The following is a 16,737-nucleotide window of genomic DNA, read 5'->3' on the forward strand; positions in this document are numbered from 1 at the left end:
CGTTGTGTTTCCTTAGTTTAAAAAAGGATTTAAAATCAGCATCATGTAAGGGTTCTTTAAGGAACCACTTTAGAATAAGTGTCTTTTAAGGAACTTCTTTTGTTTGTGAGTATGCTCCTAGTTAGTTAATAAATGAGTAGCAATCATTTATGGAGGTATCAAAGGAATTAAAGAATTTTAATTATAATTCAAAGCAGTAAACTGTCAATAGGAAAAATATTCATTAGCAGCTCTTAATATCATTAACCTATTACACAAACCAGCTATTATATGTATTTCAATAACTATAATTCTTATCCATAAAATAATGGGGTATGTATGTGCATATTCAATTCACTTGTTAACCCTATTTATTCTTCAAAGACTTTTGATTGCACAGGAGGGAGCTGGTTATTGGTTTGCCATTTAACTTCAGACACTAAGCGCTAGAATTTGTTCCGTTTTAAGCAGTACTTACATTCATATGCAAAAAACCCCAACAACCAAACCAACCACTCCAAACCTCAAACAAAGCTTTATTTCTTAAAATAGCCCATTCCCCATACGGAATCTGTACCTTTCAGTTTTTGCTCATGAATTTCAGTAGTTTTACTTGATTGGAGTTGATTCAGTTGGAGTAGCACACAGTGTTAAGAAGGCTTCTATGGCACTGGGAGATACCTGTTAACCTCTTGATCAGCATATTTGTAACTGAAACTGCTCATCTACTGTGAAGGCAGGGAACAAATATGGTCAATTTTTTTTCCTCTGCAAAACTTTAGATATCCTCTCTCCATATGTATTTAATATGATAAACATTGTGACCTGTTAGGAGTGTTTTCTATTGATGATTTAGAAATTTCTGAGTAAAACTCTGATTATTTTTAAAAATTAAAAAGTGAGATCTTTAATTATACTTAGTGATACTATTTTAGTAACGTGACAGGCTAGATGAGAGGATGCTAGCAGTTGCTAAGACCAAAGAGAAGAAAGGACCTCAAAAAGAGCTAGGGAGGTGAGGAATTTTCCATCAACTATAAAAACTGGAAAGAGCTAGCTGAGAGACAGTGGTGGGCGATTCAGGAGTGGTCATAAAATTGGATGTTAGGTTTGCTGACAGAAATCAGGTGTATTCCTTGATTCCTGTACTGGCCAAGATGCTTGCATGGGTAATGAGGAGGGCAGACCAGACCGTGCTTGGTGTGCTTTTCTGCAAAATTTAGAATACTTTTTTTATCTCCACAAACTAAGGGACAGGATGCTATGGCTGTGAGCTTGGTCCATGTTATAACTGATAAACAAATTCAAACGCCTTGCTTTTCTGTCTTGAGATGTGTGTGGATTCCTTGTAACTGGAGACCTCGTAGAGGAAAAAAAGGTCTGTAACTTGAGGACCTTTGAGAATGAAGTCTGGAGTTGCATTCCCACCAGACATATTTCAAGCAGGACTGACAGTGTATTTAAGATTTGCTATCTTTTAAGATTTGTTTCTGAGCAAGGAGAACTTTAGTGCACATCCCCGCCTGCATTGCTGTATATGGTTGGTGTCCCCAGATTTTTGCTTTTACTGACAGTTTGTTAGAAGTCTTGATTTCCAAGAGTAAGAATTTTGGAGTAGCAAAAACCAAGTGTTAGACTACCATTCTTTGTGAAGTTATAAAAGTCTTTCTCCATACTTCAGTTAGTGTCCTCTGTTTTAATTTGCACTTATTTATGAATAAATATGAAATATGACCCTTAATTATTGTCCTTCATGCCTTTAGTTTTCTTTTTAACTTTACATTATTATTTTATACTTTGCTTTGATAAGAATTTGTTTAATGCCCATATTAAGTTTTAATAAACTTGATCATGTTTGCATGATCCAGGCATCCACCAGGCTGGTACCTGACAGGCATCTAAGCATAGAGAAAGTACTGAAGTATCTCAGACTATAGTTAGTTGCTGTAAAAATTGCATTATAATATGTACAAATCTTTTAATTGGAGGTATGACAGAAATCTATAAATAGTATTAAAATTAGTCAGGAAAAATGGATAAATAAACCTCAGAAAATAGTATTTTATTTGAATAATTTAATATTATTCAAATATATGTATGTATTTGAACTACATAATTTTAGGTTGTAATTCAAAATATATAATGTACAAACAAATCACAGTATATTCTTCTTTTGAAGGACATGGTGATTATTTTGTGTCAAACCCATCATTCAAGAGCATAGGTAGAATTAAAAGTACTTCATACTCATTCAAGGGAATATGAAAGAGAGCTGACCTGTTCTATGTGTGATACTAGTTTGTCATGCTGCTTATTGGATTAAATCATCTGGATTTCATTGAATAGATACATAGAATTTATTTTTACATTAATTTTATGGGTCAAACTTAGAGTTTTATTTTCATAGCCACATACGCTGTATATATAGAATCAATAACTAATGCTTCTGCAAATCACTTGAAATAATTGCCCAGCTTAGATAAAGAAAACTTATTTGTGTATTTCTTTGTATATGACCCATTGAACATAATATGAAAGATATGTTACAGATCTTTATCAAACACATCTATTTGATATTTCTTCCGTCTGGGCTATTCAGAACAGTGGAACAGAAGTTATGTCTGATATTCCTGCGTTTGGCTAGTGATAGTTTACTTCTAAGAGTTGATCGATAACTTGTTTCTACTGATGTAAAAGTGAATGGGCAGGTGTCCCTTGAGTTCTTTACAAACTATTCAAAAACAGGAAAGTTAGGGCCTTCTGAAGGCACGTGGCAACAGGAATAATTATCTCAAGTATTTAGATAAATCAGGTAAGCCTTTAAAGTTTATCCAATGAAAATTGCTACAAAGATGGAAATACCTGAAGAACATAGCATGAAAAAGTGATTAGTATTTTATCAGTGGTCATTCATTGTAAAACAAGCTCTTGCATTAACCTCATGGGTTGTTGCAGAATTGACAAAAAAAAAAAAAAAAAACCCCAAACAACTAGCATGTAAAACAAAGATATTTTTTCTTTGATTTTTATTTTTTGCTTTGACAGAGGTATTTGTTTTAAAGATGAATGAAAATACCAGTTAAGCAGGATAGGGCTAGAAGTTTTCCATATGCATTAGCACGTTGGAAGATACTGTGTTAGTATGGAATGGGTGACGGACAGCGTTCTCTTATTCGCAGTTCTTTATTTCAGACCACCAGTTAGTAGGGCATTGCCACAGCCGGAGAAACTTCAGACAAATAATGTTGGGAAAAAAAAGAGACCTATAGAGGTAAGAAAAACATTGATCTCCTCTTCTTTTCCTTCGAGGATTATTTCCCTTCCCCTTATCCCTCCCAAAATTGACACATTTGTGGACACACTAAATGATTGATCCATTTTACATGTAATCGATGATGGAAACACTGAATAGTGAGAAAATAGCCCAAAAAGTGGCAGAGGTTTGTTTTTTTTTTTTTCATCTCAAAAGCCTGGTACTACTTTTTCTTGCAAATGAAATGGAGCACAACTCAATTCTTAGTAACAATAAAACCTTATAAATGCAGTGCGTAGAAAGCAATTATGTCCTGGTTAGATAACTGAATTGTTAGTGGGTGTACTATCGCTAGTAAAACTATAAGCATCTCTTAACAGCAGTTTTTTAAAAATTTACTTTAAAACTATCTGGAGTTCATAATTGTTACCAGCTTTAAAAATAAAATATTTTTTAAAAGTCTATTAAGGATGTCCTTAGCTCGGGCATTTAGTGTTTTTTCATTACGTGGCTTTTGCAAATAAATATACTCTGTTTTGATTAATCTGAAGTGGAAACTTCATCTAACCTTGAAAAATGCAGTTCTTCACGTCAACTGAAATATTTGCTATGATATTTCTATGATAGCTGTTTATTATGTTTATTCTCTATGGTTATGATAGTTTTTTTTCTATGATAGTTCTATGATAGTTGTTTATTAATAAACAGCCTTTTATCATTAGTGTTCTAGAAGTTTTAGGCTGCAATTGAGCTTTTCTAATGGCCAGCTGGAATTAAATTGTGGACCAGTGTTTATCATTCTTTGTTTCTTGATACCTTTTGCATCAAAAAAACTGTGTTCTTTGCTCACTGTAATTTATTTACATGCATGTCTATGAATATCTGTCTGTATATATATATATATATATATGTGAATGTGTATACACATATAAGTATTCTACAGCATCCACTAAACAGAGATGACAGGATGACACGACTGGGTCTGACACGAATAAGCAGCAATGTAAGTTGATAGGGAAGGTACAATCTCAGTTTCTGTTGCTTTGAGACATCATTAAACATATTTTCTGTTACTGCATAAAGATGTATTTGGAAAATAAAACCCTGGAAAAGACAGTAAAGTTCATAATTGCTTTAAGGTTTTGAATGTCTAATGGATGTAAATACATTTTTTTTAGGACCTAATTTTGGAGCTGGTATTTGGGTACCGAGGCAAGGACTGCAGAAACAATGTGCACTACTTGAATGATGGTGCTGATGTAATATACCATACTGCGTCCATTGGGATCTTGTATAATGTGGCAACAGGTAGGAGAAAACCCACTTGAGGAAAAGTATTTCCGCACACACTTTGAATTACAGAACTGGTATGCCTTAGGTCTTACGAAAGTATGTGGGAAAACTAGTACTTGTTGCTGAAAATTTAGCCTGTGGGGATGATTTGTAATATCTGCATAAACAAACTAAATATATTGAAATGTTTTCAGTGACTGAATTTTGAGGGAAGTAAAGATTTGATGATTTTGTTATTAGCTTTACAAAATTCCTTTTGGATAACTTTTTCAAACATTAACCATGTCTATGTGTATGTAAGTGTTATAATTTAGGTTGGACTTTTTTTTTTTAGGCTCGCAGTCTTTTTACCAGGAACACAATGATGATATTTTGTGCCTCACTGTAAATCAGCACCCCAAGTTTACCAACATAGTGGCAACTGGCCAAGTAGGTATGTTTGTATATTTTTAAAAAGAAATTAACATAAGAGCATGCAATTAGTGCTGTGTGAGTTCATGATAAATCACAAAAATATTTGATTATGCTATCTCCGTTTGTATGAGTGTTACTCAGTTACCTGTCCTCTTTATATGTTTGAATGTAATTTAATAAAGCTGAACAAAAAACATTAAGGCACGAAAGAAGATTAAGCTTATCTTTTGTTTGGAGTGTTATCAAAAATATTTTTTTACAAATCTTAAGCCCCATGAAGTTAGTCTGGTTTTATTTAACTATCAGCTTGAGTAGGCTGAAGCTTAATTGAGCTATCAATTCTTAAAATAAATGCCACTTTATGTAGGTTCTATCTCATCAGGCAGATTTCTAATACCCACTTGGTGTTTTGATAATACATAGTTGTAATATTCTAACCCAAATTAAATCCCTAATGCTGTTTCCCTACAGAAAGTTTAGTTTTAGAGGCAAAACGAAAGTATGTTTCATAATAATATTAAAATTGATCTACAAACTAACCAGGAAAAAAAAAATAAAAAGATCCCCACTGTGCATCTCCACAGCTGAACTAATACTGCTGATTCTAAATTTTGCAGAACAGTGTGTTTTGTAGTACTACAACCCAACTGCAGTTTTCTTATCTTCATTTGATTCTCAGCAGATTCAAAACCACATGGTTTTCCTTAGTGCAAAACCCCTTGGTTCATTTTAGCCAGAATATGTTTTTTTTCCCCTTAGGTTTGTTTTAGATGCTTCATCTAAATATGGTCAGTTTGATTATTATCTGCTTCCCCCTGTGTTTTGGATTTTTAGGTGCATGTCTCACTAAAATTGACTCATTGATAGTGGTAACTGCTTAGCTAAAATAGCTTCATTTCTTGGTGAGTTTCTTACCTCACAGCAATTTAAAGAAATTATTACTGGAATTTATTTAAATGGAAAAAAACTACCAGCAGATTTTGCCTATGCTTTGGTTGAAAAGAACATTTGCAGGAATTGCAGACCTTTTATTGTCTTCAGAAATTTGCTTTTTCAGCGTATTTCTTAATCTGGCCCTGTTCGACTTTTCCTATGACAGAATGTATAGGAAGAATGTAGGCATAATGTGAAAATGTGGGTTTTTGTGAATTTTCTTCTGTGCTCATCTTACTCAAGAAGAAACACAGGACCCTTAATGCTTTTTTATTTCATAATAATTTCTACATCTATAGCAGTAGAACAATTTTAACTGCTTTGTGATGTGGATTAGGGCATACAAATCAGGAGCAGATGACACTTGAAAAATAGACTGCAAAACATTTATAAGGAGAAAATTAAATCTGAAAAATGAGCTGGAAGCAAAATATCTTCAAACAACACTTATTTTTAGAATCTGAACAGATGTTAAGGAGTAAATACGCCATAAAGAACATACTTAACTGCTGCTACTTTTCCTACTCATGTGACTGGCACAAACATAGCTTCACCATCATTTTTTAAATCTTCAAAAGTCTTACAGAAGCATTACTTCAAGCATTTTTAAACTGTAATGCTGCCATGCAGAGTTGTGATAATACTTCCCAGTACCTGAACCTTTATATTCCTTCTTTCTTAATGCTCCTATAGAAGAACATTGGGTGTATTTGCCACTTGACAAGATCAGACATTACTACTTAGCAGAAGTAGCTATCAGTGTTTTTGGGGGGGGGTGTTCCAGTTAATTTATTAAAATATCAGTAACATGTAAAATATGTTTTTATTTAGCTTGGCAGAAAGACACCTAACATACATCAAAACTAGATTTTTATGTTGTAAGTCAAAATGGAAATCAAAATATATTTTATGGATTTTTATTTCTGATGTGACCTCCTTTTATCAGTAGTTGTTCATCTTTAACACTAAAAGCAGTACTGGTGCTGCTGCAATGCAAAGAGATGACATCAAGGTATGTGTTAAGAAATTACACTAAATGTGGCATATATTTTCTTTAGAACTAATCTTATTTCTGGTCTAATTATTTTTCTGCTGCTTTTCCATTACAGGAGACTCAGCAGATATGTCAGGTAAGGGCAATAAAATTTTAACATCTTCAGGTTTAGTTAGCCTGTCTAGTAGCTGTCAACAGCTTTGTAGAGCAATAAGGGACATGAGTTCATTTTTAGTTTATTAAAACCTATATCAGTCATAGTACTGTCAGCAGTGAATATAAACCACAACAGCTCAGCAAATTGTAAGTATAGAACCAATTAAAATGTTAGAACACACTCAAAAACTACTTTTGTTGTAACATATTCCCTTCTTGCTGCCCAGTGATCAGTGAGTTCTAATATATACTACTGCTGTAGCATTCCTGCATACAACTGCAGATTTTATAGACATATTGGGGCTGACAACTAATATTTATTTTAGACACTCAATTGAGTATAATTTTAAATATGCATTTCTACAGTAAGTTCCATTGAGGAGGCCTAGGTGACTGAGTGAAAAAAAAAAACCAACCACCTGTCACATTTATGTATGATTGTCATGCAGTTATTACCACTGATCCAAAATGCTGGTTATGATGTCAGTGTAATTTTTTTCTTTATCATTTTGGGTCTTTGACAGCTTGACAGTCTTGACTGAGCTGTTTTTTATTACTATGCTGTTTTTTGAACTGCAGTCTTAAAAAATTCATCACCATCATGTGTGAGTGAGTTCATTGTTAAGCAGCCATAATTGTTTTCTGACACATCTTCCAGAGATGCATAAATGTGTGTTCATGTATACCTAGAAATCATAATAATAATCTTCATGTGGCTCTAAAGCTTTTTCTGTGAAGAGCAAATGTACAATGGCATTTTTAATGTGTGTTGACTTCTTTTAAATATGTCATATTGTGCCTGTTTTAAGGATGGCAGGAAGCATATAGGTACCTTTTTCCACACTTTTAAACTGTATAAAAGAAGAAGTGGTGATATGGTTGTTTATATGAAAGAAAATCTAGTCCTGCATAGAATGCCTAGAGACTTTCCCTCTCTTGCCTGCCCTCTTCCTACTGAAGGTTTAGTTTGACCTTGTATGTGTTACTAAATTCTTCGTCACTGCCTGAAAGCCACCACTCTTGCTTTATTCTTTATGGAACCACTAGTCTGGAATCTAAAGCTGCTGCCTGCCTTCATTAGAAAGTTGCATAGTTTCACTTAAAATTTATCGATAGCTATTTGGCACCTTGGTCACCAGCAGCTTTTACTTTCCCTGTTCCAATTTTATGTTGCCTACAGTGATGCAGGAGTTCTTGAAGCAGTAATGTTTTCAATAGGCTGGAATGGCAAATTAAGTTTCATAATGACTTGGTGTAGATTTCCTTCATCTTAGTGGAGGTATTTTTTTGTCGTGCCAGCCCATGGTAGCTTTACCTGTCTTACCCCAGAAGGAGATGAAAACCTCTCTTGTGAGAGCAGATGTTGAGCAGCTGAAGTACTCCATAAGCAGGACACAGTGTCAGGACAGAGTTCACATTTACTGTCATGCAAATCTTGTTCTGAAAGATTTTGCTGGTTCTTATTCATAAAACCTAGGTGAATATTTCTGTCTGCCATCCAAAAGATAAATTTTCGCCATGGTTATGTGAGAGGTGCACAGGAGTGCTGAAGATGAAAAAATAGTTCAAAGCTGCAAGAAAGCTCTTTCTTCCCTCAGCTTTCCGTAAGGATAGCAAGGAGTTTTGAGACAGCAATTTTGAGATAGGCCAGTTGTCCCAAACCCCTGCCCTTTCTGTTTTAATGGCATGTCTGTACAGTGCTGTGGTACCTCTTGAAAGGTGATAATAACAGTATGTTGGTACCGTGAGAAGAAATTCCAATGAGAAAGAGAAGATTCATCTAGAGCCTGTTTTGGAACAGCTGTGGAACTGTGCTTAGCTTCATGTTGCTAAAATTTACATAGGTCCCTGTGCCTACTGTTTTCCATTACATGTCTGCCTTTGAGGGACTAGGTTTAGCTGATTAGAAACGCAAAACATGGAGCTGAAATAGAATTTAGTTTAAATGAATCTGGGTCTACAACAATAATCGGTGACCTCCAGACTCTGCAGTCACATTTACTAGAGATCAGAAGTAAAGAAGTTTGAGAGAGAATCGTACTGTCCTGAAAATGCCCCAAATGCTATTTAGGGATTGCAAACTATACATGGATTGCAAGATCGTTGGAGAGGGAATTGTGTTTGGAAAAAACCTAGCTGTTATCCTAATAGATATAATCACATATATTAATAGCATGGAAAAATGGTTCTTACTGCAAAGAGCTTTCAGTCCAAACAGCGCAAACTAAAATAAATACTCTAGTTCTTCTGCATCAGTAAGCAAGCTGATTATTCAGCTGACACTCTCCTAAGAGCATGCAGTTCAGACAGATGGCCATTTTGTAGAAAAGGAGATTTTGGTCTTGCAGTGTAAACTAATTTCTCTGTTGCTACCGGTTGTCAAAAGCCTGATGTAGAAATTACATTCTTGATAACCTATTCAATATTTATGAAGGTCTTTGAGTTACCATGTGGAACTAAGTTTTACTTAGGAGAAAACAAGGAGAAGACAGCTTGCTTTCAGAGCCTCTATGTGTGTTGTGCCTCTGAAGTCCAGTAACAGGGTAAGCAAAGTTTTCATCTCCAGTAGTGTAAGGAGGCCAAAGGCCAACTTCTTAGTCCTATTTAATGATCCTGTTTGCCTTAAATTGATTGCCAAAGGAAGGCCAAAATCTCCTTTTTTTTTTCTCTGTCTGCCCAGAACAGTAGTGTTTGTCTGATTAAAAAATATTACCTGCATCAATAAGAATTCTTCAGTAAGACTTTATTAGACATTTTCAAAACATATACCACTTACATGTTTTTATATCTGTGTAGCTACAGCTCCTTCTATTCATGTGTGGGATGCAATGAACAAACAGACTCTGTCGGTGCTGCGGTGCTACCATTCAAAGGGCGTGTGCTCAGTCAGTTTCAGTGCCACTGGCAAGCTGCTGCTCTCCGTAGGGCTGGATCCCGAACACACCATTACCATTTGGAAGTGGCAGGAAGGTAAGAAAGCAATTGTAGAATATGTTTGTACTCTTAGAGGAATGTTGGCTTGAGACAAGAGCAGTTGTAACATAAATATAGGAGAGGTAATATGAATGCAGTTGCCCATTCTACTAACTGCTAAGTATATATCCTTTGGAACTGTTGTGTAAAGACCAAGGTTTCCAGTTAGAATAATTAAACAAAATTGTACTCTTTTTTTTTTTTCTTTTATTTATGTCTTTAAAATTTCAGGCATTTCTTTGCTGCTTGGTAAAAACTCTTTATAAAATCTGTTTTGTTTCTGAAATTCTTCTCCGTTCTTATTCTTCTTTAAAGTCTGGTTACTGACAAGTTGTGCTCCTAAAATTATCCCGCAAAATTGCAAGTTACAGAAATGTGATGCCTGTATAGCTCCTTTATGCAGCTATACAGTTGGTGTCTTAAGTTACACTGCATGTTTTCAGGTGTGCTTTGATTGGAGTTCAGGATTTAGGCTAAAGCAATTTGGTCAGCTCCTTTCCTCATCCCCTTTCTGTCTGACAAAACTGTGCCCAGACCATGAAACTGATTCTCTAATCTTAGGGATTTCCTTTCTCTTTGGCTATATCCAGTGATCAGCTAGTATCTCTCAGAAGTTTAAAGATCAGCTCCCAAGTTAATAAAAAGTGATCCTTTACAGCTTGTCTGCTAGATCCTGTTGAGCTGGATACAATGTCAAATGTGTATTATATAATCTTACATAACATGGGGGATGTGTGGTAAAAGGTCATGCAGCAATTCACTGCTGTCAGTCAGAAGTCTCCTCCTTAAGAGTTTATACAGATTGTACATGGCAGCTAAGGAACCAGACTGAGGAATCTTCGTATGGGTCAAAAGGCCTGATTTTAACATGTTTGGAGAGACTGGAAAAGCATTAGCTTTGAGTCTAAGACCATATGTAACAGAGTCATTTTCTGCATTTTCTGCAGAAAGTGGGAAGTTTTCTAACCTTGGCAAAATTTAAGGAGAAGTAATTCATTAGTCTCTAGTAATTTGTCCAGAGTTTGGGGTACTCAGAGAAGTCATAGGAGTGTAAGAGGAGATGGGAACTTGAATTTCAGCTCTTAACTCATTAGGTGCTACGCTTTGCTAGAGGGACTGATTTAATATGGTGGTTGTTGGTATGGGTTTTTTTAATCTGCATCTTGATTTAGTTTTCATTTAGGAGCAGTTTGTGCTTTTCTTCCTGACCTGTATGGTCTTGGGTGACTCATCGTTTCCCATAACTGAAGATTTTTAAACTATAAATGTGTATTTTTCATCAGTGAATTCAGAATGTCCATTTTCTTTCTGCCAGGTGCCAAAATTGCCAGCCGAGCTGGTCACAACCAGCGTATATTTGTAGCAGAATTCAGACCAGATTCAGATACCCAGTTTGTTTCTGTGGGAGTAAAACACGTGAGGTTCTGGACACTGGCTGGAAGAGCTCTTCTCAGTAAAAAAGGGCTGCTGAGCTCCATAGAGGATGCCCGAATGCAAACGATGCTCTCTGTAGCCTTTGGAGCGGTAAGTATGTTAAGAAACAATTTTTAAATGCATGCAAACAATATTTTACTATGTTGTGGGGTTTCTTTTGCATATCTGCTTTTATTCAATGAGTTTAATGAGGTTTTTCTAATCTGCTAATGAATATGTCAGTTGTTTTATTAAACTCAGTTTAGTGTTTCTAATACTTGCATGCTAGTTAGAATGAATACTAGTTTTCTTTAGAGCAGAAAAGAAAAAGACTGTGGATTTGTGTTTTTTCAAGAGAAACAAACGTGAATGCTTTGGACAGATAATATGCGGCTTGGTATTTAATCCAGGTAAAACAAGGCCAATGATGTACTGCAGGAATCAAAGAGTAGAAATGAGGCTAATTTTATGCTCGCCTGGGGGTGATTGTATTATAATCTGTATGCATTTACTACTCATGGGTGACCTAAGAACAACATTGTCCTGGGGCATTCATTAACATCTGTGACTGTTAGATGACCGCGGTAGGATTTTGTTTTGTTTTGCTTTGGGTTTTTTTTTTACATATGCAGGCCTCTTTGCTAAATTCCATATCTTTGCCATTTCAGGAAGTGCTCTGTATGAGCAGCACTCATTCTGTTCACCTGGGCCATTAATTTCTTTGCTCTTGCTTTTCTACTTTTTCACAAGAGTTTGTGCCCTTTGTAGGCTGAAAACACAGATAGCCTTGTGACCGCCTTTCTTCCTGTATTGGAGAGCCTATTAGTTACAAGAAAGCATGTTTTGGGCTTCAAGAAAGAATATAGTAGCTCATTGTTTTTTCCTTACAGGTTGTTATTACCCCTTCTACAATTTGCTCCTCTACAGCAGCAAATAAAAGCAATCTAGCCTAAATGCAAATGGTGATGATCTTTATTTCTGAATGGTTTTCTTCATGTCTTACTCAAATTCAGATGATGAATATGTTTTTCCCCTTTTCAGAATAACTTGACATTTACAGGTACTATCAGTGGAGATGTTTGTGTTTGGAAAGATCATGTATTGATACGAATTGTGGCCAAAGCTCACAATGGACCAGTTTTCACAATGTATACTACATTAAGAGATGGTTTGATCGTTACAGGAGGCAAAGAAAGGCCGTGAGTCATCTTTTGTTCCGTTTTTTTTCTGCATGCACAGGTATTCTTTAAAAATTGTTTGGACTCGCCCCATCTAACACTAGGCAGTTGAGATATCAAAATTATAGTAGTAATTTTCTGATTCCTGATTAGGTAGGAAAAAATGTAGCCACCACCTCCAAAGAGAAGGTAAGCCCTATGAACTTTGATAACTTATTTTTTTCCATTGATTAAGAGAGCCTAAAGTCACTACAATCCTGACCTGGGTACCTTAAGTTCCTAAAGTCAAGGGGGATGAATCAGAATCTAAGTGCTGTACAAGTACTTCTTCGTAATTTTAAATTCTGGATAACACTCATGTTTCTAAAGCACATGTACAAGCTTCTTCAGTCACAGTTATCAACGAGATGATATAGTTCTCCCTCCTTAAGCTGAAAATGGCTGAATTATCATAATAAAAAATTAGCCTTCAGATCATGTTACTATGTTGCTAAATGATTCAGTGGTATTTATCGCAACAGTATTACTTTTTGAAAGAGAAGGCAAAAACTTTTAGTTTAAAATATAGTTTTAAGCATTAAAAAGCTACTTAGTTCTTGGTGGTTACTTCTTTTTCTAAAGTTGAGCTGAGATTGTTAAGTAATTTGCACAATTGTGGTTAAATAAATGAATGATAAATACTATAACATCGTAATGCACAACTTTTAAAGGAAAAATCTGTTTAGTTATGATGTCAGAGGCAAACTCTTCTCTCAAATCTAAGGTACAGCAACATCCTTTGTTTCTGGGGTTATAAGCAAAATACCTCTTTAAGCATTTTAATTTTTTCTTAGTGCCTTGCTAATGATAAAAGTGGGAAAATAAAAGCTATTTTTTCTTTCAGGTGGACTGTATTACAGTTCCTCCTCCTTAAGCTGCAATACAGTCCACCTGATGGCATGATAATGCCCCATTTTGCAGGACTCGGGCCACTTATTACCCTTTCCTTAAACAGTCCTTAAAGATCCTGGTTGATACTCAAACCCAGCTGAAAATTTATTTCTCTGCTTTAAATATTTTCTTCTAGTATTTAGGAAACACCACCATGATTTTACTGTCAGAGCCTCTTAAATAATTAATGTTTGACCTGAAAGAAAGAGTAATGAATAACAGTAAGAAACAATAATCCATCCCCTGTGAGAAAATGAAGTATTGAAAATATATAAAACAAAAGTTACAATTAGGAAAATTGCATGTTTGCTTCTGCCTTTGCATTCTTGATTGCAGTTCTCCAGCCTCTTTTCATAAAATCTTTTTCTGAGTATGTGAAAACACTGCTGTTGGGAAGCAAAGAATATTGCACTGCAAGAGCTAATCATTTATAATACATTACAGTTCTTTTAGTAATAACAGTACAAAAGCAGGAATTGTGATTAAACTTTCTGGAGTTCTTTGTCAGAGATCAATCAGTAATCAAAGTTGTAACAATGGCAGCTCAGTGTCATGGAACATTGTATTTCCTGTTGGGAGAGATTATTTTTGAAGACAGATAAAACATGTCCCTGCTCAACTGGAAATGCCTTATTTATAACAATTTCATTAAACTTTATCTCCTTTTTAGAAACTTCTTTTAATGTGTTCTTTACTGAAATATGAGTTCTCTTGAAAGTGGGTAGGAAATACTGAGAGCTTTCATGACTGGTACTGATTACTTGGGTATCTTGTGCAATTAACATTGAGTGTTTTTTCTACTATATCTTTGTCATTTATTTCACAGCACTGAAACCAGTGAAATTTTCACAAAAGTGATTTTTTTGTTGTTCATTTCACAGTAGTAAAATACAGATCTTGTATCTTTCCTGTTTCCCCAACTATATTTTCATAATTTCTGCCTGTCTTAATAATATGGCAGTTTGTTCACACACTTTACTGTTCCTTTGACTAGGCAGATTTCCTAGGAGATACTAATTCAGAACAAGCTTAGCAGCAACTGTCTTCCAAATTGCTCTGTTAAAAAGTATGATGGGGACTTTGAATCAGGATTTCTTTGGCTAGGAGGTTCAGCATATTAACATCGCATGTTCAGTAAGAACAAATGGAGCCTTTAATGATTTTAAACATACTGAAATGCCTCATTTATAATAATTTACATTAAATAATACAGCTCTTTCATGCGTTAATCATCTTTTTTTTTTGTGTGTGTGCCAGCCATTGCACTCATGGCTATTCCTGATTTCTTTATAGCTCAAAGGAAGGAGGAGCAGTTAAGCTATGGGATCAAGAGCTGAAACGATGCCGTGCCTTCAGACTAGAGACAGGACAAATGACGGACTGTGTTCGCTCTGTTTGCAGAGGCAAGGTAAAAAAAGCCTCATGACTTTAAAAGGATGCTTAGAATTTGTGGATTGATTTGTAGCATTAAATATATGGTAATTTGCTTCTCTTTTTCCTATAATTAGTATTTGAGATTAAAGTTTGAGATAGAAGGTTTCTGCAACTGATTTTACAGCAGAAAAAGAAAATTATTTTAGGAGATCTTAGTCTTACTTAGAATAATATTCTCTATATATTTTTATTAAAAACTAAGTATTTCTTTGATCTTTTCTTTTTACACTTCAAATATCTGACTTAGAAGCAGTAGCTCAACTGGCATTATGATTGTATACAGGTTTGTACTTGAATAAGTCATAGATGAGTTTAAGAAATAAATTATCTTTGATTAAATAATCATTGGATCTCAGCAAGCCTTCTTGTCAGAACTGTATCTTTGGATTATATCTTTATTACTGTTTATCATGAGTAGTTAATGTGTTACATCAGAGATAATTCTTTCACTGTTGTTGAAGGGGAAAATTCTCGTTGGGACAAGAAATGCCGAAATAATCGAAGTTGGAGAGAAAAATGCTGCATGTAACATTCTAATTAATGGTCATATGGATGGACCAATCTGGGGCCTAGCAACACATCCTTCCAGAGATTTTTTCCTTTCTGCAGCAGAAGATGGCACAGTAAGACTCTGGGATATTGGAGAAAAGGTAGGTGTTGGAGGACAGTTGTTATTTAGGAAAAAAATAATAAGAAAAAAATATCCTAGACTTGTGGAGGTGTTGAGGACTTGAAACCTGTTTTCTTAATGTGTTTTGAGAATAATTCGTCTGATAATGCCAATCTGTTAGCATAAGGTTCTTTTGAAGTATGAACAAATAAAAATATTTACTCTTCTGTGGTTTTATTTCTTCACAGAAGATGCTGAACAAAGTCAGCTTAGGACATGCAGCTCGTACTGTTTGTTACAGCCCAGAAGGTGATATGGTAGCTATTGGCATGAAAAATGGAGAATTTATTATCTTGCTTGTAACCTCTCTAAAAATCTGGGGGAAGAAAAGGGACAGAAGATCAGCAATTCAAGATATAAGGTCAGAAAATACAATGCCTTTTTTTTTTTCTATTGTAGTATTCTAGAAATCTGTAATATTTTGATTTTTTAAAATACAAATTTGTGTTCTGGGAAGCATTGCAATGATATTTCAGAGTCCTGGAAACAGTAAGTGAATTGCAGAGTTTGTGTGATTGCTCTGATAGCAGGAATAAAAAGAAAGGAGGAAGTACATGAAAACATGAGAATACACTCAAAACCTGGGCCATACCATGGGGGGTTCAGATGATATTGTAAAGAATTAGTTAAAATGAAGAGTGAATGAGAAAGTAAATGGACAATAGGAAGAGACTGTCCTAATCAAGGGGCTGATGAGAAGGTGTGAAGAGGAGCAGGTTGAGATGATGTGTAAAATGAGATCAGAAATTTACAGATGCAGACTGGATTGTGAGAGACACTGGAAATACCTGTATGTCAGTTTGCTCTTTGTTGTGTTTTGTTAGAAAGGAGGAGTTAGAAGTAAAATTTGCTTCCATTTCCTGAGAGGAGAACAAGACTGTTCCTTCTGTGAGATAAATTGGTTGTGATCAGCTGAGAGAAGTTTCTGGAGAGCAAAGAGGGGTTTGCAGGAGAAATATGAGCAAACAAGGACCTTGCTGCAAGGAGGCAGAAGAGCCCTGTTAGGAGTTAGGGTGTTGCTGGAATCAGAAACCTGTCCCACTGTATATCTCAGAGATAATGATAATAAAGATATTTCCTTAGTAACACAAAAGGGGCTGTGAGGAATTTTTTCAGT

General features: G+C 35.2%; 1 protein-coding gene across 5 annotated transcripts in view; it reads left to right on the top strand.

Annotated features, from left to right (window-relative positions):
* Positions 1–16,737, top strand: part of EML5 (EMAP like 5) — a 106,029-nt gene that overhangs the window by 80,851 nt on the left and 8,441 nt on the right. The window contains exons 28-37 of one of the 5 annotated variants that reach the window (XM_061359954.1): positions 3,172–3,250; positions 4,411–4,540; positions 4,860–4,958; positions 6,982–7,002; positions 9,819–9,992; positions 11,311–11,519; positions 12,450–12,607; positions 14,810–14,924; positions 15,412–15,600; positions 15,809–15,981. In XM_061359954.1, coding sequence (XP_061215938.1) covers positions 3,172–3,250; positions 4,411–4,540; positions 4,860–4,958; positions 6,982–7,002; positions 9,819–9,992; positions 11,311–11,519; positions 12,450–12,607; positions 14,810–14,924; positions 15,412–15,600; positions 15,809–15,981 — 1,347 coding nt within the window. Of the gene's footprint in view, positions 1–3,158; positions 3,251–4,410; positions 4,541–4,859; positions 4,959–6,981; positions 7,003–9,818; positions 9,993–11,310; positions 11,520–12,449; positions 12,608–14,809; positions 14,925–15,411; positions 15,601–15,808; positions 15,982–16,737 lie in introns of those variants that run through there. The other 4 variants (XM_061359955.1, XM_061359956.1, XM_061359958.1 and 1 more) reach the window with 4 other exon arrangements.

The sequence above is a fragment of the Neopsephotus bourkii genome, unplaced genomic scaffold (assembly GCF_033783945.1).
Source record: "Neopsephotus bourkii isolate Nb327-2 ecotype Australia unplaced genomic scaffold, CSIRO-AGI_Nbou_v1 NB_998, whole genome shotgun sequence".
NCBI lineage: Eukaryota > Metazoa > Chordata > Aves > Psittaciformes > Psittacidae > Neopsephotus > Neopsephotus bourkii.